The 24,689-nt window shown below is 43.5% G+C and overlaps 1 protein-coding gene across 1 annotated transcript in view; it reads right to left on the bottom strand.

The window, feature by feature from the left end:
- The window catches only part of CA4 (carbonic anhydrase 4), a 37,688-nt gene extending 17,807 nt beyond the window's left edge, over positions 1-19,881 (bottom strand). The window contains exons 1-2 of the mRNA XM_083173734.1: positions 19,765-19,881; positions 4,277-4,318 (exon numbers count right to left, since the gene is read on the bottom strand). Of these exons, the coding sequence (XP_083029860.1) occupies positions 4,277-4,318; positions 19,765-19,828 (106 nt within the window). The 5' untranslated portion in view covers positions 19,829-19,881. The remainder of the gene's footprint in view (positions 1-4,276; positions 4,319-19,764) is intronic.
- Positions 19,882-24,689: the final 4,808 nt, after the last annotated feature.

Genomic DNA, 24,689 nt, shown 5'->3' with positions numbered 1-24,689 from the left:
CGGCGGGGGGTCGGCGCGGGGCGGCGGAGGGTTATGGTAGAAGCCCATTGGCTTCTATGGGGCATCGCCAGATTTTTCTGGCGATGCCCCCTGCCGCGGTAACCCGGCGGGGTATGCTTACAGCATCCCAAAATGCGGTAAAAACCCCGATAACTGGGTTTTTACTGCATTTTTCGCTTAGAGAATCTCCCCCTAAATCCTCAGCTATAGTCTTTCTTAACATGGTGGATGCAAAGGCATTTTTAGTATAGTATTATTATTATTATTATTAATAATAATCTAAACTTTTAATACAGCACCAACATACAGTATAATATAGCAGCAAAACAGACAGGATAATGGTTAGCATTACTGCCTCACAGCGCTGAGGTAATGGATTTGTTTCCCACCATGGCCCTAACTGTGCGGAGTTTGTATATTCTCCCCGTACTTGCGTGGGTTTACTCCGGTTTCCTCCCACAATCCCCCCAAAAGTATACTTTTAGGCTAATTGGCTCCCAACAAAATTAACCCTAGAATGAATGTGCATGTATATGTTGTAGGGAATATAGATTGTAAGCTCCACTGGGACAGGGACTGATGTGAATGTTGAAATATTCTCTGTAAAGTGCTGAAGAATATGTGTGTGCTATAGAAATTACTGTTAATAAATAATAATAATAATACATTTTAAGATGAGCTTTTATAAAGAAATTTTAGTCATGCACATCAGACCTTTCCCCATTTCAGCCAATTAAAAGGTCAGTACATTTTGGACTGTTTGAGAAACCTGGAGCACCTGGTTCTTGGACTACAAGAGGAAATGGTAACACCTGGATTTTGGTCTGATAAAGGAAATTATAGCATTTGGTTTTTAAGCTTCTGGAGGAAACAGGAGCACCTTGGTTTTGGACTGCTAGAGAAAATGGGAGCACCTGGTTTTTGGACTGCTAAAGGAAATTAAAGCATTTGATTTTTACACTCCTGTTGGAAAAAGGAGCAGCTGGTTTTTGGGTTGCAGGAGGAAACAGGAGCACCTGGTTAAAGCCCACCTTGGAAAGAATATACAAACTCCACACAGGTAACATAGAAACATAGAATTTGACGGCAGATAAGAACCACTTGGCCCATCTAGTCTGCCCCTTTTTTTAAACATGTTACCTCAAACCATATTTGATCCTTATTTTTTTGTAAGGATATCAATATGCTTATCCCAAGCATGTTTAAATTGTACTACTGTATTTGCGTCTACCACCTCTGTTGGGAGGCTATTCCACTTATCTACTACTCTTTCTGTGAAAAAATTCTTCCTCGCATTTCCCCTGAATCTTCCTCCCTCTAGTTTCAGTGCATGTCCTCGTGTTCTGTTGCTCCTCTTCCTGTGAAGAATGTCTCCCACCTGTACCTTGTTAAAGCCCTTGATATATTTGAAAGTTTCTATCATGTCCCCCCTTTCCCTTCTCTCCTCTAAAGTATACATATTAAGATCTTTTAGTCTTTCCTGGTACGTTTTGTGATGTAGGCCATGCACCATTTTAGTTGCTCTTCTTTGTACAGTCTCTAATGTATTTATATCCTTCTGGAGATATGGCCTCCAGAACTGAACACAATACTCTAGGTGAGGTCGTACCAATGACCTATACAGTGGCATTATTACTTCTTTCTTTCTACTGCTGATACCTCTCCCTATGCAACCAAGCATCTGACTTGCCTTCTTCATTGCTTTGTTACATTGGCTACCTGCTTTTAAGTCCCCTGAAATAGTGACACCTAGATCCCTCTCTTCCTCAGTAGTTTCCATTATAGTGCCATTTATACTATATTGAGTCTTTGGATTTCTGAGACCCAAGTGCATGATTTTGCATTTTTTGGCATTAAACTGTAGTTGCCATTCTCTTGAACATTTCTCTAATCTGCCTAGATCCTCAATCATTTGTTTTACCCCTCCTGGTGTGTCTACCCTGTTGCATACCTTTGTGTCATCTGCAAAAAGGCACATTTTACCCTCAATTCCATTTGCAATATCACCAATAAAGATATTAAAAAGCACTTGTAACCTTTCCCTCCTTTGACTGTACTCCGTTTACTACAACTCTCTGTTTTCTGTCCTGCAACCACGCTCTTATCCATTCAACTATCTTAGAATCAAATCCCAAGCTTTCAAGTTTATTTAACAGTCTGCGATGTGGGACAGTGTCAAAAGCTTTACCAAAGTCTAGATAAGCTACATCTACAGCCCCACCTTGATCTATTACTTTAGTCACCCAGTCAAAAAAGTCAATAAGATTTGTTTGACATGATCTTCCCCCAGTAAACCCATGCTGTTTTGGATCCTGTAAATTGCTGGTTTTGAGATATTCTACAACTCTTTGTTTTAAGAGTGTTTCCATCAATTTCCCTACTACTGATGTAAGGCTCACTGGTCGATAGTTGCTTACCTCTTCCTTGCTTCCACTTTTGTGCAGTGGGACTACATTCGCTGTTTTCCAGTCCTCTGGGATTACTCCAGTAGCTAGTGACTGGTTGAATAATTCTGTTATTGGTTTTACCAGCTCCCCTTTAAGCTCTTTTAGTATCCTTGGATGTATCCCATCTGGCCCGATTGATTTATCCACTTTCAGTTTTGAGAGTTCTGTGAGGACTTTCTCCTCTGTAAATGTACTTGTCTCTCCCTCAGTTTTCTGACTATACTTGCAACTTAACTGTGGCCCCTTCCCCTCTCTTTCAGCAGTGAATACTGAGCAGAAATAATTATTAATATTATCTGCTATTACATTGTCCCCCTCAAGAAAACTTCCACTCTCTGTCTTCAGTCTAATTATTCCACTTTTTGTTTTTCTCCTTTCACTTATATACCTAAAAAAAGTTTTCCCCCCTTTACCCACTGACTGGGCCATTTTCTCTTCAGCCTGTGCTTTTGCACATCTGATTACTTTCTTAGCCTCCTTCTGTCTAACAAGATACACCTCTTTGTCCTCATTCTTCTGCGTCTGCTTAAATTTCTTAAAGGCCAACTTTTTTGCTTTCACAATACTTGCTACTTCTTTTGCAAACCACAATGGCTTTCTTTTTCTTGTGTTTTTCCTAACTCTTTTGACACAAAGTTCTGTTGCTTTTAGAATTGCTTTTTTTAATTTTTCCCACTTATCCTGCACTCCTTCCAAGTTCTTCCACTCTGCCAAAGAATCCCTTACAGAGTTTCCCATCTCTACAAAATCAGCCTTCCTAAAATCTAACACCTTTGTTTTTGTGTGCGATGAGTCAGTCTCTGTCTTTATTTTGAACCATACTGCTTGATGGTCACTGGATCCCAGATTTTCACCCACATTTATGTCAGATATTCTGTCACCATTTGTAAGTATTAAGTCTAATATTGCGTCCTTACGAGTGGGCTCCCTCACCAATTGCTGGAGGGATGCTCCTTGCAAGGAATTCAGCATGTCCCTACTTCTGGTGGAACTTGCAACAGGCAGCTCCCAGTTTACATCAGGTAGATTAAAGTCTCCCATGATTATCACCTCTCCTTTTAATGCCATTTTATTGATGTCCTGCAATAGGCTCTTGTCTAGTTCCTCTTCCTGACCTGGTGGTCTGTAGATCACCCCTATACGAAGAATCGCCTTCTCCCCTGTTTCTATGGTCACCCAAAGGGCCTCCGTTTTTTCTTCAATACTTTGTATTAAGGTAGTCTTTATATATTTTTTCACATATATTGCAACCCCTCCTCCAATTTTTCCCATTCTGTCCTTCCTAAATAAAGTATATCCTGGTATAGCTATGTCCCAGTCATGATTTTCATTGCACCATGTCTCTGTAATAGCCACAATATCCAGTTCATCCCTTGTCATTATTGCAATTAGTTCTGGGATTTTATTTCCTAAGCTCCTAGCATTTGCACACATAGCTCTTAAAGTTGTGTTTGTGCTTCTCCTGCTGCTAGCTATGTTCATCTTTCTGCCTATATCTATTCGGTTTTGATCGGCATTATCTTCTGTTGCAGTGGATAGGTTTTCTGTTCCATTTGCCTGCAGAGACAATACCTCTAGGTTGGGGGAGCAGATTTCTTCATTCGTATTTGGTTCACTGCCCCCCTCTGCTAGTTTAAATAGTTGCTTATGAAGCTTCCAAACTTCTCACTTAATATTCTCGTTCCCCTTGAAGATGGGTGCAGGCCATCACTTTTATATAAGGCTCTGTCTTGCCAGTTAGCTAAGACTATAGTGCTGTATAGTCTTAGCTAACTTTATTAATAATCTTGACCTAAGAAAACACTTCAACATAAGTCACAGTTGATTACCTTTACAATCTTCGGTTGCTGTCTGGATTCCATAGCACCATTCTAAAAGAGAAGAAAAATGACAACTCTGTTATATAATCATGGCTTTTAAAATTTATGTAACAGTAAAATAACACCCAGTGGATTTAAGTGTACGGCATTCCTTTTCCTATATGAAGACAAGGAAATATGAAAGAGCTGGCTACTGACTTTCCTGTTTACTCAATCATTTCCATAATGTCCCCCTAGTACAGGCATTCCCAACCACGGTCCTCAAGACATACCAACAGTGCTGATTTTAGTGATATCCAGGCTTCAGCACAGATGGTTTAATCAGAATCCCTCAGGTACTAATTAAGTCACCTGTGTTGAAGCCTGGATATCACTAAAATCTGCACTGTTGGTTTACTTTGAGGACCGTGGTTGGGAATGCCTGCCCTAGTATCACCATGCTCTCTGTATTTAACGAAAAGTTTTTGGGAGTTTTTTGTATTTCAATGTTTCTGTACTATATTATGTTGATTCTATCTGTTAAGCGCCTTGAGTCCTATTGGAGAAAGAGCGCTATATAAATAAAATTATTATTATTAAAAGTTAAATAAATAAATATGCTGTTCCCAATGATTGTTAAAATATTAAATTAATTCATTAGTTAAATGTAACGAAAAACAAATGCACGTGGTTAACAAATGACTGCTCATACAATTACAATCCATGTCGCTATAGACTAGAACTAAATAAGGGACTGAATTAGTTATATATAGCAAACAGCAAGGATGCCCTTTTAAACACTTTTTCGTTCCATATTTGTTTCCTAATCCTATAATAAAATATATTGCTATTGAGCGATATATGAATAAATAGTTTGAAAAGTAGAAGAAAACCCCTTAAAATAAGTGAATAACATTTTAAAATCCTGTGAATTAGATGTAAAGGTACTGTATTTCTGAGCACATCTCTTATATATTTAGCCAGATCTGTCACTCTTATATATTTAGCCAGACCTGTGTGTATGACGTTCCCACCCAGCGTTATACACAACCCCCCCACCTAGGGAAAAGACCAGTGTCATACACACAAAGTTCCCACCCAGCATTATACACAAACCCGCCCCCCCTAGGGAAAAGACCAGTGTAATACACACCACCACCCCCTTGACATCACCTCCCCCCGCCCAGCCAGGGCTACAGTACACGCCCACCATTCACCATGGTGTAGGTGAGCGCCACCCCCCCCCCACGATTCGCGGGCCCCCCCCCTGCGATTCACGGCACCACCCCTCCCGCGATTCACGGACCCCAACATCCCCCCTCCCGCAATTCGTGGACCCCCCATTCCCAAAATTCAGCATAGCTCCGCCCCCCCACACCCGGAAGTCCCGCCACCGAGTTCTGATTGACCCACGGCCTATTCAGTCAGATATAATAGATGACCATCGATAGCTACAACAATCTATGGTTATCCAAGTAATACTTTACTACTATCGATGGCAGGGTGCAAAATCACCATCAATGGCGTCTGCACCAATGGCCATCCCTACTCTGCAAGAGCCAAAAACCTTTACTACCCCTCATGCCCACACACCCCTATCACTGCCCTGCCTCCTGTTCTCCTGCCCCGTGACTTCTGCCAGTGGGGACCCGCTCACCCTGTGTTGCCCACATTCCCCTATCATGCTTTACCGCCCAGCCTCCTGCTCTCATGCACCCTAACTCTCACCCAGTAGGATGAGACACTGACTCATACCAGCCATAAGTATGGGGGGTTTTAGCCTTAGCCTGTTGAGGAAAGGGAGAGAGAGTAAAGCCCCGTACACACGGGGGGATATATCGCCGAGCGATATATCGCTCACGATGAGCAATATATCGCTCAGTGTCCCGTTTGCATCAGCGACCAGAGATGGTCGCTGATGAAAAAGAAACTGGCGGGGGAGCCCGACAGTGGAAATCAGCTGGTCGCAGGAGCATGTTTCTGCGACCAGCGATCACTACGGGGGAGAAAACAGATATATCGCCGGTGCACACTCCCATTGCAGGCAATATGGCAGCTCAGCGACCATATTGCCAGCGATATTAGACAAAATCGCCCCCGTGTGTACACTGCCTCCCTGCAGCCTAATCCTAAAGCTGTCTTAGGAAAAGGCACTTAGAAGGAGGGGGTTAAAGTTAGGCTGCGTGCTGGATGGGTTAGGATTAAGTTGCATTGTAGGCAGGTTATGATCTAGCTAGGAGAGTTAGGGTTAGGCTGTGGGAGGGAAGGTTATGGTTAGGAGGGCAGGGGGAAGATAGTATTACAGGACCACTGTTGAGATTCCCTCCATTGGGATGCCGGCGTTGGTATTCTGACCACTTGCATTTCTTCCAGAAGTAGCACCATCCATATTATCTTCTCTTAAGTATTGTGGATATTTCAAATTTAAAGGAGGGGGAACTCATTAATGAAAAGACTAATCAAGAAATACGGGAGAGAAAAAAGGTTGGGAACCACTGATCTAAGGAGTATTTCCAGAACCATGTTGAACCTATGTTTTTAATAATTCAGACTGTCCTGGGGATAAATTGTCTGGGGGTCCTACCTAAATAAAGGCGCTTTAGAAAAAATCAGATCTACTCATTAAGCAGTGTACTTTTTCTGCCCGCCCACCCTCCCACTGTGCGCATCCCGCATTTGCATGCGAGGGGATGTGTACGCTTACAAATCCCCTCACATGCGATGGACCCCCGACAATGGAATGATTATTCACCCGCTTGCAGATAAAAGTCAGTCTGAACTGACTTTTATCTTGGCCGGAGATGGCCGAAAAGGATGCGGACGCTAATGTCATGTGACGTCAGCCTCCCACCCCGATCAGGCATCGGCCCGCCTGCATTCCCAGGAGAAAGCCCATACATATTTTCACCCATAGATAAATGAAGACCCTCAACATCGGTCCCCGAACCGAATTCACTACATAGCGTTCAAACCTGAATTACCCTCTGAATGCACTTTCTTAATGGTGACGGTTCTGCAGCTTTTTTCTCACCCTTTTTTTATGGCAGATGCAGCATATTTGACATTGTTGACAGTGTGATTTCGCTAGACCATTTCCCCAATATTGTAACACACTGTAGCACGTCTTGGCTTAAAGACTCATCTGTGGGAGTTCTCAGATCACCTATTCTCAGTGTGTGGATGTGTTTTGTTTAAGCTTGCAGCAAGCAGCAGGAAAGTGCTTATCTCTATCCAGCTTCTCGCGTTCTAAAATAGACTATTTACAAAAAGTTAAGCTTGAAACACTATATCCTGGCAAGTACTCAACAGTTTGTTACAGAAGAGGAACCTGCTTTATATCTTCCAGAAGTAGCACAAATCTTCTTTACCATGAAAACGAATATTGTTCTCGAGCTTAATTCATTCTGTGTTAGTAAGCTTTCATTTACAAATGACAGTGTGATTGTAACCCAGACATGTTCTGTGGATAGGGATTTTGTAAAGTGAGAGAATACAGTGGAATATTATGCTTAACTATTACTTCAACTGGAACAGCAGTGCAGGAAATACAAATGGCATACTTTGCATTTGGAAAGCAGGTGATACCTGCATTTATAATGTGACCTAGAATAACATTGTGGGTACAATATGCAACTCTTCATGTGATTGTGTAGTATAAAAGGTCAGAAATGATCATCATTGCTGCCAGTTCAATTACATTTTCTTGGGTGTGGATCGTATTGTCGTCCAGGGTTCTAGGTCGACATGGGTGAAGGTCGACATGTGACAAGATCGACATGGGTTTAGGTCGACAAATGTGCTAGCTCGACAGATCACGAGGTCAACATGGGTTTTTTCACTGTTTCACAGTGACACAGTTGGAAGTCAACCGCAGCCCCTCGCATTGCTCGCTTCACTCACAATGCTTCGGACACTATTTTATTCTCCCACCATGCCCATGTGGATGGTAGGGCATGAAATACCGCCTGTCTGCACATGTCAGCTCAAAAAACAGTGAAAAAACCCATGTCGACCCAACACATTTGTCGACCTAAAACCATGTTCACCTTGTCCCATGTCGACCTAAACACCTGTCGACCTTCATCCATGTCGACCTAGAACCCTATCGACCTAGTTGCCTGTCGACCCAACGGTGTCAACCTAAGTCTGGTCGACAATACAATCGTATCCCCATTTTCTTGTCATGTCCATTTACAGTATGTATTATACATATAGGGGCCGATTCAGGACCGCTCATAGTGATTCAATTCAGCCCTAGCCCAGATGGTCAGGTTTTGTGCATGGTTGGGTGGGCCGATGCCTTCTGGGGGTGGGCGGCTGACATCACATGATCATGTTTGCCAAACCTCCATCCCACCCTGTCAGTGGTCTCACCCCCCGTGCCTCACTGAACTGGCTGCCCTCTCTTGGAGAGGGCAGCCAGGAAGTAGGCAACCCTGATTTAGACTCACTTTTATTTCCATAGGGGAGAGAAATCATGTCAACCTTTTTCATGTGTCCTACTGCCTGTCAACCACTAGTGGTCGACTAAATATTGTCAAGCTAACTATTCATAACCATTTGAAAATAGTGTTTGTTCTCTTGGTCAAGTGTTTGGTAAATTTAGCAGGTTTGTTGTTCCCACTAATAAAAATGGGAGTGCGTTTCATATGTCACAGATAGGGTGGCCAATCCCGGGATCGGCGGGATCCCGGGATTTGGCCCCCAAAACGTCGGGATTTCAATCCCGGGATTGGAAACTCCAATCCCGGGATTTTCGGGATTAGACTGCGCATGCGCAGTCTAATGCTGGGCAGCGTCTGAGCACTCGCTCAGCTGCTGCCCGGATACTCCCATACCCGGCAGAGCAACCCTGCGCAGCGTGACGAGAGGTCACGCTGCGCAGGCAGAGATGAAGCCGCCCGTCCACCTAGCCAGCCCACCCAGCAAGCAAGCAACTCCGCATTATGAAGTCGCCCGCCCGCCCGCCCACCTAGCCAGCCAGCCAGCCGACCCAGCAACCCGGCTCCCGAAGTAGGAAGCTGCCCACCCGGTATCCCGGCTCCCACCCTGCCGCCGGCCGGATGAAGCTGCCCACCCGGCATCCCGGCTTCCACCCATCGACCCGGCCACCCCTGCAAATGTAAGTAAATGCGGGGCGGCCAGGGCGTTTTTTTATTAGGAAAGCCAAACCCGGGATCCCGGGAATCCCGGGATTGAGCATTTTTCAATCCCGAATCCCGGGATTGAAAAAATGCCCCGGGATTGGCTTCCCTAGTCACAGATGAATAATGAAGATATCTTTGTACGATTTTACAAGCAGGGCCCTCTCCCTCATGTGCTTTTCCTTCTTAAACCATCTTTGATGACACCGAGTCCTATGGTTATGCCAGTGTCCTCTGCTGATGCAGCTTTGTGTATGTACCCTGTATTTGGCACTGTACTGTTTGCTTATTCCTTTATGTATTCTCTAAGACTGGATGCATTAATATTTACTGTATGACTACTCTCCACTAGAGGGAGATGGCTCTGCAAACTAATGAATGCAAGCTTAACCCTGTTAAACATACTGAAAATGCAGTTTCTGCATAATTTTATCCTAATTAGATGTAATTTATGAAGTCAGAGTTATTGCGGATATCTCTCACAGTATTGGTGCACCTCCATCTCCATTGCATTGTATTAAGCTCAGAAAGTGAAAACTTTTTGGACCTTGTAATCTTTAGGTAAATCGGACTCCGGATGCTTTCGCCAAGAAAAGCTGTCCTTTATCAGAACAATCTTTTCAGATCCATGGTTAAGGGGTGTACACATGGGGAGATTTTGACTAATGGACAATTTTGACTAAGCAATTTTGACTAAACAATTTTGGCTAGATGCACTGGAGATTTTGACTAAGCCATTTTGTCTAAGCAATGATAGTCTATGATTTAGTCAAAATTTTCTTGGCTGCACAGTCAATATATGCTAAGCAATTTCTGCTTGACAATATTGACTAAGCAGGAGAAAAATAGGGAGATTTTGGCTAACCTTCTAGGAGATTTTGACTATCTAGTCAAAATCTCCTGTTAAAAGTTCTCCATGTGTACACCCCTTTAGGCTGCAGGTAGAGAAAGTTAGGCTATGGGAAGGAGGGATATGGTTAAAATGTGGTGTGGGAGGGTTAGGAAATGGGAGGAGAGTTTTAGGGTTATGCTGTTGCTAGGGAGGGTTAGGGTTAGGCTGTGGGAGAAGAGGGGTAGGGTTAGGCTGTGGGGTAGGGAGGGGAAGGTTACTGTTTGGCTGTGGAAAAGAGGGTTAGGGGAAAGATAAGGGGTAAATTTACCTTACCAAATAGTCATGATGCCACTTGCTGAATTCTGACCGTCAGCATCTTGACTGTCAGGATCCCGTAATTCACCCATTAGATGAGATATATAGTAAAATAGGTGTATAATGACACAGTAATTATTACAAGTGTCCAACAACTATAAGGTGTATGTTAAGCTTTTATTATAACTTTAGTACATTACTGCCTCACAGCGCTGAGGTCATGGGTTCGATTCCCACCATGGCCCTAACTGTGCGGAGTTTGTGTATTCCGTGGGTTTCCTCCGGGTACTCCGGTTTCCTCCCACAATCCAAAAATATACTGGTAGGCTAATTGGCTCCCAACAAATTAACCCTAGAATATCTGTGTGTGCGTGTACATGTGGTAGGGAATATAGATTGTAAGCTCCACTGGGGCAGGGACTGATGTGAATGTTCAAATATCCCCTGTAAAGCGCTGCGGAATATGTGTGCACTATATAAAAACCTGTTAATAAATAAATAATTGGACCAATAAGCAGCCAGGAGAATAGTGTTACCATCACTAGAAAAGGTATGATTGTCATTAACATTAAAATGCAGCTATTTGAGGAGATCCTGGGCCATTCACATTACTTTGAAAATCAAAATCTTATGAATTGGTGTCATTTGATGTACATTAATTACAGCTATCTGGAGAAAGCTGCATCATTTCATGTTGGTATTTGTACTTTGTCCACTTTACAACCTCTATCAAGTTAGTTAGGTGCATAAATAATATAACCTTGTTCTATTTTATTAATGGTGATTTGACAGCTAGCGATTAGATATGACAAGCTCTCCGCAGATAAGCCTTTCATGTATTCTTACCTTGGGGAAAGTTAGCCAATTTATCCCAGAGAAGAAGGATCAATGTATAAAACAAGATGTGAAAAACAAGGCAAATATTGTTGCTTGTTGAAAATAGTCATTCTTATAAACAGTAAACACACAACATAAAATCCTTCTACCAGTGTACAGTATATACGCATATAATGATTCTATTTTTTTCCTTTTAATTAATTTACTATTATATTTATGTTTCTACAAACACTGCCTGTCATTTCAGTAACAAGGTGACAGAAGTCACTTTACACAAATCCCAATCTGTGCATCTTAATATAGAACAATGATTGGTAATCAACGTTACTAAAAAACTAAATAAAAAAATGTGTTCTGTATGTGTTCTATGTTTGCCGGTCAGCTATCACTGTGATAATTTATGCTCTATATACTAATGTCACTGACTCTTTGATGCATAAACAATACTACACACCAGACTCTATACACACAGGTACATCTGAATATTTCCCCCCCACTACCTTTTAGTGGGCTGTGGCCATCATGCAGGCCACCTAGACTCAACATAACCCCATAGGCCTGGACCAACAACCCCACCCCCTCCTTGCCTGACTCGAGTCATGATGACAAAAGCAGTAGTATATAATACAATTTCACTGCAGCTGTGACCATGGCCAAGAGGGGCGGGGGAGCGGGTACTAATTCCCCAGGCCAGATGGAAGGTCCCAGCAGGGGCCACGGTCTGCTGCACCCACATTCTCTCTCTCCCGAGAAGCAGCGCAGCACATGCTGGAGTGTGCGCACTACAGAGGGGCTGCTGCTGAGTCGGAATTCCCCCAGCTGAGAGGCAAACTGCTGTACATGCCCAGTGGCAGCAATTGATCCTACTTTCTGAATGTATGGAGCCGAGCACTAAATCAGCACACAGGACAAGAGAGCAGCTGACAGCAAGAAGAAGCAGGTGTCTTAATAGGAGGTTGAAAAAAAGTGTGTTCAGAAAGCTCAGTTATGCCTCCTATTGGTTTTGATATGCATACATACAGCAGTATGGAATGTTTAAACTTTTCTGGTAATTTATTATATTTATATGAAATAAACATGTTACAGAAAGTTTGTTTATAAGGCTCTCTTCCTAAGCCTATACTATAGACAAGTGTTTTATAAACTTCAGGGGTCCCAAATAAGAAGCAAACAATTTTCACAGATCTCCTCAGTATGGCAATTGAGAAAATTGAGATATTTAGGGGTAGATTAGATGGGCCAAATGGTTCTCTGCCATCAAATGTAATGTTCTATGTTCTAATTAGCACCACCTGTGGATGTTTTAAAATGTGTTTGCTACCAACTAGGAAGTAGATAAAACGTGCTACTTTCTAATTCTAGAAATAAATCTTTAGAACTGCCATGTGTTGTTATTGTATGCATTATTAAGGAAAATGGCAGTCACAAACTCATTTGATTTAAATGTCCTAATGTACCATTTTCAGGGAACTTTACTGGGTTAACAAGGACAATGATTCTCCCTACTGTGTTCTATATGAAATAATTTGCAAGGATTTTCTTGCCTAGACAAAAAAAAAAAAAAAAATACAGCACCTGAAGCAAACAATAATATGTTTCTCTATTTTTACCCTCCCATGTGCTTTATTTGCCCTGGGGATAGATGTTATTTGATCTAATTTGATTTATTTTGTTTGATTGCCCGCCGTGTTTTTCATCTACTACTGTACAACTGACCTCCATTCATTTAAGGACAGCAGTGTATTGTAGAAGATCCTTATAGCATGGTAGTATATATTTGAAATGTCTGCAGCAAGGCAGGATGTTGTGCCTTGAAAGCTTTCAAAATGAAAGAATATTGTTTAATGAATTAGTAGTATATATATTGTGGGAAATTTACTAACATCCCCAAATGCCTATAGGGACAGAAGAGGACGTGATCTTCGTCAGAGGAGCTTTGACAGATGGAGCATCTTACATCTTTACCCCGCAAGGGGACGCGCATGCACGAGACACGAGTGCGTCCCTTTGCAATGGGGCTCCCCCCAGGTCCCTGCCAACTCGCCGCCGCCGGTCCCTGCTGCGTTCCCCCACCTCCCCGCTCCCCCCCAACCCTGCCGTCTCCCTGAAGCAGAGACGGGCAGGGTTCCAATCCCCCCGCCGACGGGAAACTTGGACGCATGGTCTAAGTATAGTTGTCTTCTGCAGGTACCCACACGAAGATTCTACTGGACAAGGGGACCGAACCTTTGGGTCAAGATAGTGTAGTTAAGTATCTGTATGAGTGGGTTCTGTGTTTAATAAAGTTTTATTGTTCTGTTGTGTCTGTTTTTTTTATTTGGCTATTGGTTCTGCTGTGGAACTAAGAGTCCCAACATGCCTATTAATGGGCCGCATGCTGTTACTTGTGGTTCTCTAAGTCCCAGAAAGTGGGCCAGGCTTGCTGTGACTCATAGTTCCCCAGCAGAACCCAATAGTTAATTCTTCTTATTTTTACATAAAGGCAGGGTAAATCCTGGAGGGGGACACCCTTTTATCCTGGAGGGGTCTCCCCCAGGGTCCTTGCCTGAGCTGACCGGTCAAAGGGTAAATGCTTCGGCCGCTAGATCTTATATCATACGTGTCCCCCGGCTGTGGCATTACCCTGCTGGCTGGTTGAATCCGGTGCTGGTTCACAAAATAAGGGGGACCCCTATACACCTTTTGTCCCAAAAGCCCAGTGTGTATGCACCCTAAGAGTGTGTGCCCATAATTCAGCCTGTCCTACCCTGGTGTTGGACCTGCCTCATGCAGGGATAACACATTCCGCTTGTTACCCCACACTAACTGTAAATAGTCTACTGTGAAAGATGGATGAGGGGGATACAGAAATATATAGATAATATATTCTTTATTGTTTATACAAATGTAAGAGTCGACTAAAATATTAGCAAGAAGTGTGTCAGCTTGTCTTGCTGCCACTCCCTGACTCATGGTTTTTAGTACATTATGCATCACTATGGGTCTGTGGGTACAAATCTACAAATGGTGTGTGGCATATAGCACTTGCTAGGGGGGCTAGCCAGCTCAACTCGTGGCTAATTTAATTGACCTATCAAAATACTAGTCATCTTGATAAAGTTAACCAGAATGTACCTACATCCACATGAGCTCAAAAGGTAGATTGCAGCAACAATCTCACACCACAGTATTTTAAATGGTCACTAAGGGCCGCTAACCTGCACTGAACTCTAAATAATGGGCAATATATTTAATTCATATTTGTTTGCAACCCATTTAGTTTACGTACAAATATGATGTTTGGAGGACTGCACAGGCCCAAGACGTTCAGTGCATGTACAGAATAGTTCTTGTTATTTCCAGGGCTGGTGCCACCACTAGGCAGCTTCAGGCAAAATGATGTTCACATTCCGCAAATATCATGCAAATAAAAGGCTATTGCATTTGGTGATGAGAGTTGTCACAACTTTCACAATTTATCGAAACTTTAGCTAACTGCAAATTTAGGAGTGGAACTGATAGTTTTTATGTAAATTGGGAGCCAGATGTTTGATGTCACACAACAGTTCAGAAGATATGTGTGCACAGTCAAGGTCACAGTGCTGCTGTTTTGAGAAAATGTTTCTTACATATGCATTTAACTAGAAAAAACCTTTACAGTACTTTACATGGCTTTACTTTTGGACACAACTGTCTGGCCCAGTGGTTCCCAAACTTCTTGGAATCCAGGTTTTCTTGAGTATCAGAATTTTTTTCACACCACCCCTAGGCCAAAATATTCTTATTAATAAATAAAAATAGAGTGTACACACAGTTCATTTTAGTCTATTTTTCTATATGATTTTGCTTATATGAAATGAAATCGAACAGTTTTCAGCCGCATTCGATGATGATTCGATCCAGATGCATGCTCCCTTTTAGTCTATATCGTATACAAAAATAGACTGTGGAGGCAAGACTATAGTAAAGATCTGTACTATTTATAGGTACTATATCTGTAATATATAGATATAGTACAGATCTATACTATAAAGTCAAACTCCAATGCGTTGTGCTTGCCGTGCGATTCAATCCCGATTGACCAAATCGGGATCGAATCGCAAGTCAATGGCACCATTTGTACACACCTTTAGGGTCAATTATGTGGTGAAAGACAGGATTTGCTTCTGTTTCTCCACACATGTTATGATTGAAAGCCACAAGCAGTGGTTTTGCCAATCATATTGACCATAAATAATTTGAATTAGTCTTGGACCCAAGGCACCCCAGCAAGTGTCCCATGGCACCCCAGGGTTCCATGGCCTCCAGTTTGGAAACCACTGCTCTAGCCTTTTCCTGCTATAATATAGTACATCTGCATACGGTTTGGTGGCATGAAATGACATTTTAAAAATGTATTAAAAAAGTAAAAATGAAGAGGAAAGAATTCTATCACGAACCGCAGATATACTAGAGTTATTTTAGGCTTTCCAAATATTTGCAAAGTGAAATTAATTGCAACAAATTATTTTTGAAACTTGGACTTCGTCAGTCCAACGGTGACGAAACGCGTTGGGCGTGGCTTAGACTCTGGCTATCTGCTTCCAGCATACGAGTGAGAGGTCCCGAAGTTCTGCGGTGTGACGTCCCTGGACACAGGCCTACAAGTGCGGCGGTGAGAGCAGTCTGCCTTGGAGGCTTCTCCAGATACCATCTGACGTCCCTCACCTGTTCCATCGTATCGGTTGATGTACCCCGTTTTGCTGGCAAGCTGATTGTTCTAAATCTTGATGGTATGTGAGCATATGTACATGAGTAAAATTTTTACATTCATTATACTCACCAGTGCGCTTTTTTTCCTTCTTCCGCACATGAATATATATTTAATAAAAAAAAAATGTTAAAATTTTTTTTTACACAGAGCAGCCAGCAGGGGGCCGGAGCTCTCGAGCCGCTCATTAGATATTCATATATTCACTGCACCTGATCATTACATATGCACGATCGGGTGCAGTGAATACTGGGTCCCCCGCTGGCTATAGGGGGGCAGCTTGTGCTGCCCGGGTCCCGGGGAGCCCTCCTCCCCTCCTCCACATATGTTCTGGGGCAGCCAGGGAGACTTTAATCTCCCTGGCTGCCACCGTCCCCTGGCTCCCTGCCAGCTCCCTGCCGCGGATGCTCGTCCGCTGCAGGGGTTAAGACTCGCCGCGAGTGGCGGCGAGTCTTAACCACATTGAATAGTGGGAGCAGGAGTGGCAGCGAGCCCTCCGGAACAGGGCGAGTGCATGGCGAGAGAAAAAATCTCTCGCCATACACGGAGAATTTTTCTCATTGAATACTGCCCATAGTGTTGACCTGTAGACTGTTGACCCAGTGACCGGATGCCATGCTTAGGGAGACTGTGCAGGGATTGCACTTAAGGGTGTGTACTCATAAAATGTGTCCCATGCTGACCATAATACAGCATGTTAGAAGGTGGATCACATGTGAGTACTCAAACCCTAGTCTAAAATGCTAACCGATAAATGCCTTCAGCGGCAGCTTCTTACTGGCTAATTGTGACTGAGTCGCTCCAACTTCAAACTTGCCATCTCTCCCTGATTTTCCCTGACATAGTAGCAATCTCTCTTACTCCCTGTGATGATAAAGCAATGATAAACTGGAAGGTGATAACGCACCAGCCAATCAACTCCTAACTTCATTTTTGCAAACAGAGCTTATTGGCTGGTGCATTATCACCTTTCACTTTATCACCGCTTTATCCCCACTGTATAACTTTACCAGGTTTAATACATCTGCAATAGAGATCCCTATGGCCACATGCATTTTTACTGTAAATAAGGTTTCTCATGGCCACTTAAATGAAGTAGAGCCTCCTGTACTATACAATGGCTGAGTAAGCCATGTGTAATATCAGTGTATTTTTCATCAACAAGTAGATCTTCGTAACTGCTTGGGGCTCATTTATATTTGGATCTAAGCCATTTTATGACAGCCCTCTCAGATGTAACAGTACACGCCCCTGCTTATAGGTGTTACTTTCACAGCCTCCCTGAAATGCTTTTTCAAAGTAGGTAAGTAGGTTGCACTTCTACCATTATTATCACATGTGACTGCTGCAATCCATTTGCATTATTATGCTGATACTGTATTTGCAGTCACTCGGCAGAAATAAAGCAGATTCCTATTTCATCTTTATAGGGAGAATTGAGCAGCACTCATCTATAGGGAACAAAACAGGAAATAAAACTGCATGTCCTAGTGTAAATCAAGTGCATACTGTACACTACAGAGTTTCCCAGGACAGAAGCAGGTACAGATGGTAGCTACCCTTGCTGAGCTGGTGCATCTTATGACATGGCCAGCAGGCAAACTAAGCAAATTGTGCCTTTTCTAGGCTTTTTTGCTCTTTCAGTTTGGATGCAAAATCTGTCCAACTCCCCATGATCCATAATATGTGTGGTGAAATTGGGCACTGACCCTGCCAATAGGAATTGGATTGGAATTATCAGGTTAACGTCAAGATAGGCTTGATATTGCCCAAATTAAGGTAGCCTAACCTAATATAATACAGAGACATATGGTGGTAGATCAAATTATTTAACACTATGAGGAGTGCCACTGAAGGTCACGGTATTGACTAGAAACAATATGAGAAGAGTTATAAAGGCGAAGGGGTTATACATCTCAAATACTCAAACACAGTGAAAAACAAAATTGGAATTTAATAGTCTTAACATTGACAGACATTGCCCAAATAGCACCATGTGCATTCAAATTATGTATTTTTTCCATGATAATTTCCCTTTAGGGGGTATTTATCAATGCTTGGAGAGAGATACAATTGTTAGCTATAAGTTACCAGCCAAGCAGCTTCTTCCTTACATTTTACAGGCTGTGGCTACAGTATTTGAAAAATTACATATATTGTAGGGGGTATTCAATCTCATCCGCTATTTCCATCATGGTAAATAGTGGCCACCGCCTATTCAATGCTGCCATTTCCGACAGCATTGAAGGCAGATTCTGACAAAACCAGTCGGATCTGTTTTGTCAGAAATGGCCGTGGATTGTCGAATTCACAGCCGTTTATTGACAATCCACGGCAGGTTTTTGCCAACACGCCCACTTTCCGACACTTGACAGCCGGAACATTGAATTCTCAAGTTTTAGTCGGGCTGGGCAAAAAAGGCCCAGGATTCCAACTGTCAAGGCGTGCTGAAAGTCAGAATCCAGGATTAAATATAGCCCATACTTTGTCTCACAATTTTATCTCTCTACAAACCATTTCTCACATTTACTATTCTGAAAAGAGTTGCTGAAACAAACATATACTGCACGTTTATTTTTCCAACTATCTCTCAACTCATTTTGATGCCCATTGTTTTGGACTATATGATAATGACAAATAACAAAGAGCAGAGTTCAGAGTAGAGTTTCATCTTACTACAAACTATCACCAGGTTCTAGTCTGTACCACAAATTACCTAGTATAATTACACTGGTACTGGGTACACTGTACATACAATTTGGTATTCCAAAGAACCTTTCTTAAAACATTCATAGCCAACACTTTTATATATTGTTTTACTTCAATACCAATGAAAAATATAAGAACAGACGGTTCCAAAGTCAAGAACAAAATTAAATTGTAGTATATGTAAAAACATGTAGGAAGCAGCGGCTTTCTACAATATAGGACTTCATTGCTAGGTCATACAATAACTATAATATATGTTTATTTAATGTTTTATTGATTAACTGATTATTTGTAGAAATAATGAGGTCCTTTTCTTGTGATATCTTTAACTGATCACTCTGGTGCACTATAACGAGGTAATAATACAAAATAATATCATGAAGGCAAAACTAACTATAATAGTTAAAATATCATGTTAATGTGAAATAATAAAAAAAAATTATACATTCATTGATAACAAATTATTGATCACTTTTATCAAAGTAGGTTACAAAACACAGCGAAGCAAATGAGGTACATCTAGTTTGATTAGAGCACATTTATCCTAGGTGATCGATAGAACTTCTTTTAAGTAGATTCAAAACTATTGTAGACCCCCTTCTGCTAGAAATCAGAAAGGGAACAGCTACCAATATGCCCAAATTCTCTGTTACTCACATACTGAAGCTAATGAGATTTGTTTTCTAATGCGTTAAAAATATATATATATTCTTAGCATTTACCTTATTGTAAGCTGCCAAAAGTAACAAGGGAGACGCATATTTAGCTCGGCAGATAAAATGGAATTAAGCATTTTTTCCTTGCAGTCTAAAGGTGAAACTGATACATTATATATGAGTCCTGTTATGTGCAAGGATTTGTCCTCTTGTCCTTATTTGCACACAGAATTGTGTTGTAAAAGCATTTTGCAAAGAAGAGCCAAGGATGCAGGAAAGATATAGACCTCTCTTACCTGAGCCAGATGCCACTGTGATAACATGAAGGGTGAAGACAAAAAACAAGTAGGAGAATGTCATCTTTACCTCACTGCGATCACATCCCTGCTGAGACTTTTTATACAGGAGAGGGCAAACAGCCAGGAAGGTGAACTCCTCCTTATTCCTCCCCCTTCTGAATATTCCCTCATTCTACCAATAAATGTCACTGCTTGGAAACTTACTACAGTCATTACAAGTACTGTATATTCATCACTAGCAGAACCAGAGGTTTATTGTGAGAAGCTATCAATAAGCCCAATGTAATGCCAGTTGTGATTTGTATTATCACAATCCTGTTTGAAAATATATACATATACCAATGAGGGGGATCATAATCAGAGGATGTAAAATTAGTTTATTTCAGTTCTATAACTTGCAAAGAAGATATACATATGCGGTACATTGTAAAATGCATTATGCAGCCCTTTATGTGCTATAATGGGGCTCGTGCAGGGTTAGAAGTCAATTTATTGACATCACCAGAAAATGCACCCTGAAAACATTTGAGGGGTAATTCTGATTTACTCGCTAAGCAGCGAAAATTTGCTGCTTAACGAGCCATGTAACACCGCCCATCACCCACACGAATGCCCCCCCCCAATGCCGTTTCCCCTCACAACCATGTGAGGGGATGTGCAACGAAGACACATACATAGGTGTGCACACATTGAGTGTTAGGGGTGCACAGGCACCCCCAAATGCTTTGCCCACCCTTATGAACACCTCCCTGCCGCTACCTTTTACCAAAGACTTTTACTTTTTAGAATTGTATTCCATTAAAAGAAGCACCCATCAATCAACTATGTGTGTTTTTCATTGTTATTTGTACTAGACTATTGTCATATCACTACATACTGTACCTGCGTCATCCATATTATGTTATGACTTTATTTGCATGTACTGTTACACAGAGTAATTAGAAGATTAAAGCTGAAATAGGCAGGTTATTATGGTGCGGCTGAGGGACGTTTTATATTGTAGCGAGTGCCAATAGATGATGGTACAGTAAACACGCCTGATTGTCAGTGTTAGACACACCCAATAGGTGGTGATAGGCACACCCCTTTGACAGTGCACCCCCTAATAAAATGTGCTGCGCACGCCTATGGACACATACCCTCACATGCCGCCTCTGCAGGAGAAATCATTCAATCATTCAATGGACGTCGACCATCGAATCATTTCTCATTCGCAAATAAAAGTCAGTCTCAACTGACTTTTATTTGCGGCAGATGTGACGAAGATAGGGTGGGCGTCTAACGTCATGTGATGTCAGCCGTCCGCCCCCGGCAGGCATCGGCCCTCCCACATATCCATAGGAACGCTCAGCATTTTCATGGGAACGCCCATAAAATGCTGGGTGTTCCCATGGTCCAGCGCTGCAACCGCCCCCTGTAACCCTGCTTTGAACGGCCTGCCAAGGGAGTAACTCGCCACGGCCATTCGCAGTCGGGGTTTGCAAATGCACACGCGCAAACCCCGACCATCAGGGCAGGGACTGAATTTGGATCACTACGAGTGATCCGGCTCTCGGTGCAGTCTGCACGGCATACGTGTGGCCAGGGGCAGGCAGCCAGGAGTCAGCGATGACAGGTTACTGGAGGCTGTGGCAGGTGCAGGGTCTGGAGGATCTTGGATAAGGGCAAAGTATAACATTTGCCAGGCTCTGGCCCTTCCTGGAATTCTGGCACTGGGGACCAATGGCAGCAGCCCTCCTGCTATAAGGGGGGATCTGTCTAGGTGTCAGTGCAAAGAGTATATTGCTAGTTCCCCAATGAGAGTAGGGCATCAAGTTTGGCTGTCCACCCAAAACTCTGGACTTCGACTCCCTTCAATTAAATTTGTTCCCCATTTTCTTGGACCCTATTTGATTACTCAAGTCATCAATCCAGTTGCTTTATAGATTAACGCTTCATTCCTCTATGGAAATCTCCCAATTCCTTCCATGCTTCCCTGCTGAAACCACTAAAGTCTTCTCTGTTTCAGCCCAGGCCTCTCTGGTGATCTGTGCTGAGAGAGACACAGAGTTTGATGTCAAAAGAGTTCTGGATTGTCGACGTTGAGGCTCTCAATTTCTAGTAGAGTGGCCGACTATGGTCCTGAAGAAAATCTTGGGTCGATTCTTCGAATTTGCATGCTCCTAGTTTGGTTTGCCAGTTATAAAGGAGTCCAGGGAAATTTTGATCGCCCAAAGAGGGAAGATACTGTCACAAAGGGCCACCGGTGCGGTCTGCAGGGCTTGCGTGCAGCTGGGGGCTGGTGGTTGGGAGTTGGGAGTCAGCAGTGATGGATGCCAGGCTGTGGGGGCTGCAGGGTCTGACGCAATGCTGGGAGGCCGGTGTCGTCATCTTGGAGCAGGGCAAATTAAAACATTTGCCAGGCTCTGCCCCTTCCTGGGATTGTGGCACTGGGGACCAATGGCAGCAGCCCACCTACTATAAGGGGGATCTGTCTAGGTTCACCAGTGTCAGTGCAAAGAGTCTCTTGCTGGTTCCACTTCCTGGTACTCCCTGCAGTCGATTCTTGGTCAGTCCAGTGATTTTCTATTCAGCTCTTTGACTTCTGACTTCCGGCGGCCGAGTGTGCCTTTGGTTGTTGTTTGCCTCCGTGAACAAACTGACTGGTTTGCCAAGCCCTTCTCTTCTTTGGCACATGACCTCATTCAGATCATCACACTTCTTTCTGGATCCAAGTTCCTGAATTATTCAACGCTCTTCAAGTAATATTATTGGACTCTTTTTATTATTTTCTTTTTGCTGCAAAGACATATTTGCGAACACAATTGAACTTCCCATACTTTTGCCACATAGACTTATTTGCGCGCTTAGTTGAACTTTCAGTTGATTGCATCAAAGACATTATTTGTGCAAGTACAATTGTTTTTATGCAGAGATCTATCATTAAACCTGCCTGTTTCAAACCATCAACTCCTGAGTCAGAAGTGGTTCCTGATCCTCACAGGTCTGTTACTAGAGTGGTGCTGATGGTGCCCCGCACATAGCACAGGTCACCTGTGGGTCAGAATTGTTCACTGTCAGAATTACTATTTTGCCAGATGCCCATTTTTATTAGAAATATGACCATCTCCTTCTGGTTTAATGTGGTGTCCAGAGTGTGTCCCTGGCAGTTCTGCACCCCTCCACACCACCACAGTTTCACCATTGAATTAATGTTATTCTTTTCCTGTCACTCTGGGGGAAATTTACCAATATGAAAAACCTAGTTTTTCGTATTGGTATTTTCCCTACGGTTGCATACGACTGTTTAAGTCGTATGCAAACTCGTGTTCCGGAGGGTCAGTTACAAAGCAGTCAGATACGACTGCTTTGTAACCCTCCGATGGTGTAACCATCCGTATTAGCGGCCGTATATACGGCTGCTAATACGAATTATTTCTAGCAGTCTGCACGGATCAGTCAGATCCGTGCAGGCTGCAAGGTGTAAAAAAAAATAGAAAAATAAATAAATAAAAAGAAAACGGCGTGGGGTCCCCCCCACAGCCGAAACCAGCACCAGGCTGACAGAGCCTGGAGCCGGTAATTAAAAATCAGGGAACCCGACAAATAGGGGTTCCCTGATTTTTAACAACCAGCCCCAGGCTCCTGCTCTGGGGCTGGTTCCCAAAATACGGGGGGACAAAATGACTAGGGGTCCCCCGTATTTTAAGAACCAGCCCCAGGCAAAACCAGCCAGCAGGGTAATGCCACAGCCGGGGGGAGACTTTTTATGCAAGTCCCCCCGGCCAAAGCATTAACCCTACCGACCAGTCAGCCTGGCCAGGGGCCCTGGGGGAGTGGGGACCCCCCCAATAAAGGGGTCCCCCCCCTCCAGGACTTACCTGACCAGGCTGAAGCCTGGTGCTGTCCTCGATGCCCCTGGGCGGTGGGCATCGAGCTGATAGCGTGTAAAAAATAGAACAAACGATTGTTTTTTACTGTGGCACTACAAGTGCCAGCAAGCCTCCCCAGCAAGCTGGGACTTGGAGAACCACAAGTCCCAGCCTGCTGGGCATTAAAGGTCTTTCCTGATTGGCCGCTAGGCGGCTAGGCGGCTCCTGATTGGCCAGAATTCATTCTGAGCCCAGACGCCGAAGAGGAAGGTTCTCTCCGGCTCTGAAAGCCGGGGAGCGTCGCGGAACATGCCGACAGCTGCTGGAAGTCGCCAGCAGCTGTCAGAAGACCTGGATGTCGACAGATGAAGAAAGAAGACCATCCATGCAGGACCTGGGTGAGTAGGATTTCCTTCCACAGGTCCAACATGGATTATCCTCGGACAGGACGCCGTCCCCGGAGCCGCCGACACGGAGCCGCCGACACGGAGCCGCCGACACGGAGCCGCCGACACCGGAGCCAGCGACCTACCAACGGGATCAAGATAGGTAAGTATCAGTATGTGTGTAATGTGTGTATTAAACTTTTATTTAAAATGGGTGTCAGTGTGTTTTATTTAACAATTTTTTTTACTGTGGCACTACAAGACCCAGCGGGCCCTTTAATGCCCAGCAGGCTGGGACTTGTGGTTCTCCAAGTCCCAGCTTGCTGGGGAGGCTTGCTGGCACTTGTAATGCCACAGTAAAAAACAATCGTTTGTTCTATTTTTTACACGCTATCAGCTCGATGCCCACCGCCTAGGGGCATCGAGGACAGCACCAGGCTTCAGCCTGGTCAGGTAAGTCCTGGAGGGGGGGGACCCCTTTATTGGGGGGGTCCCCACTCCCCCAGGGCCCCTGGCCAGGCTGACTGGTTGGTAGAGTTAATGCTTTGGCCGGGGGGACTTGCATAAAAAGTCTCCCCCCGGCTGTGGCATTACCCTGCTGGCTGGTTTTGCCTGGGGCTGGTTCTTAAAATACGGGGGACTCCTAGTCATTTTGTCCCCCGTATTTTGGGAACCAGCCCCAGAG

This window comes from Crinia signifera, chromosome 2, assembly GCF_055691185.1.
Source record: "Crinia signifera chromosome 2, ASM5569118v1, whole genome shotgun sequence".
Taxonomy (NCBI): Eukaryota; Metazoa; Chordata; class Amphibia; order Anura; family Myobatrachidae; genus Crinia; species Crinia signifera.
This window is presented reverse-complemented; position numbering and strand designations above follow the sequence as displayed.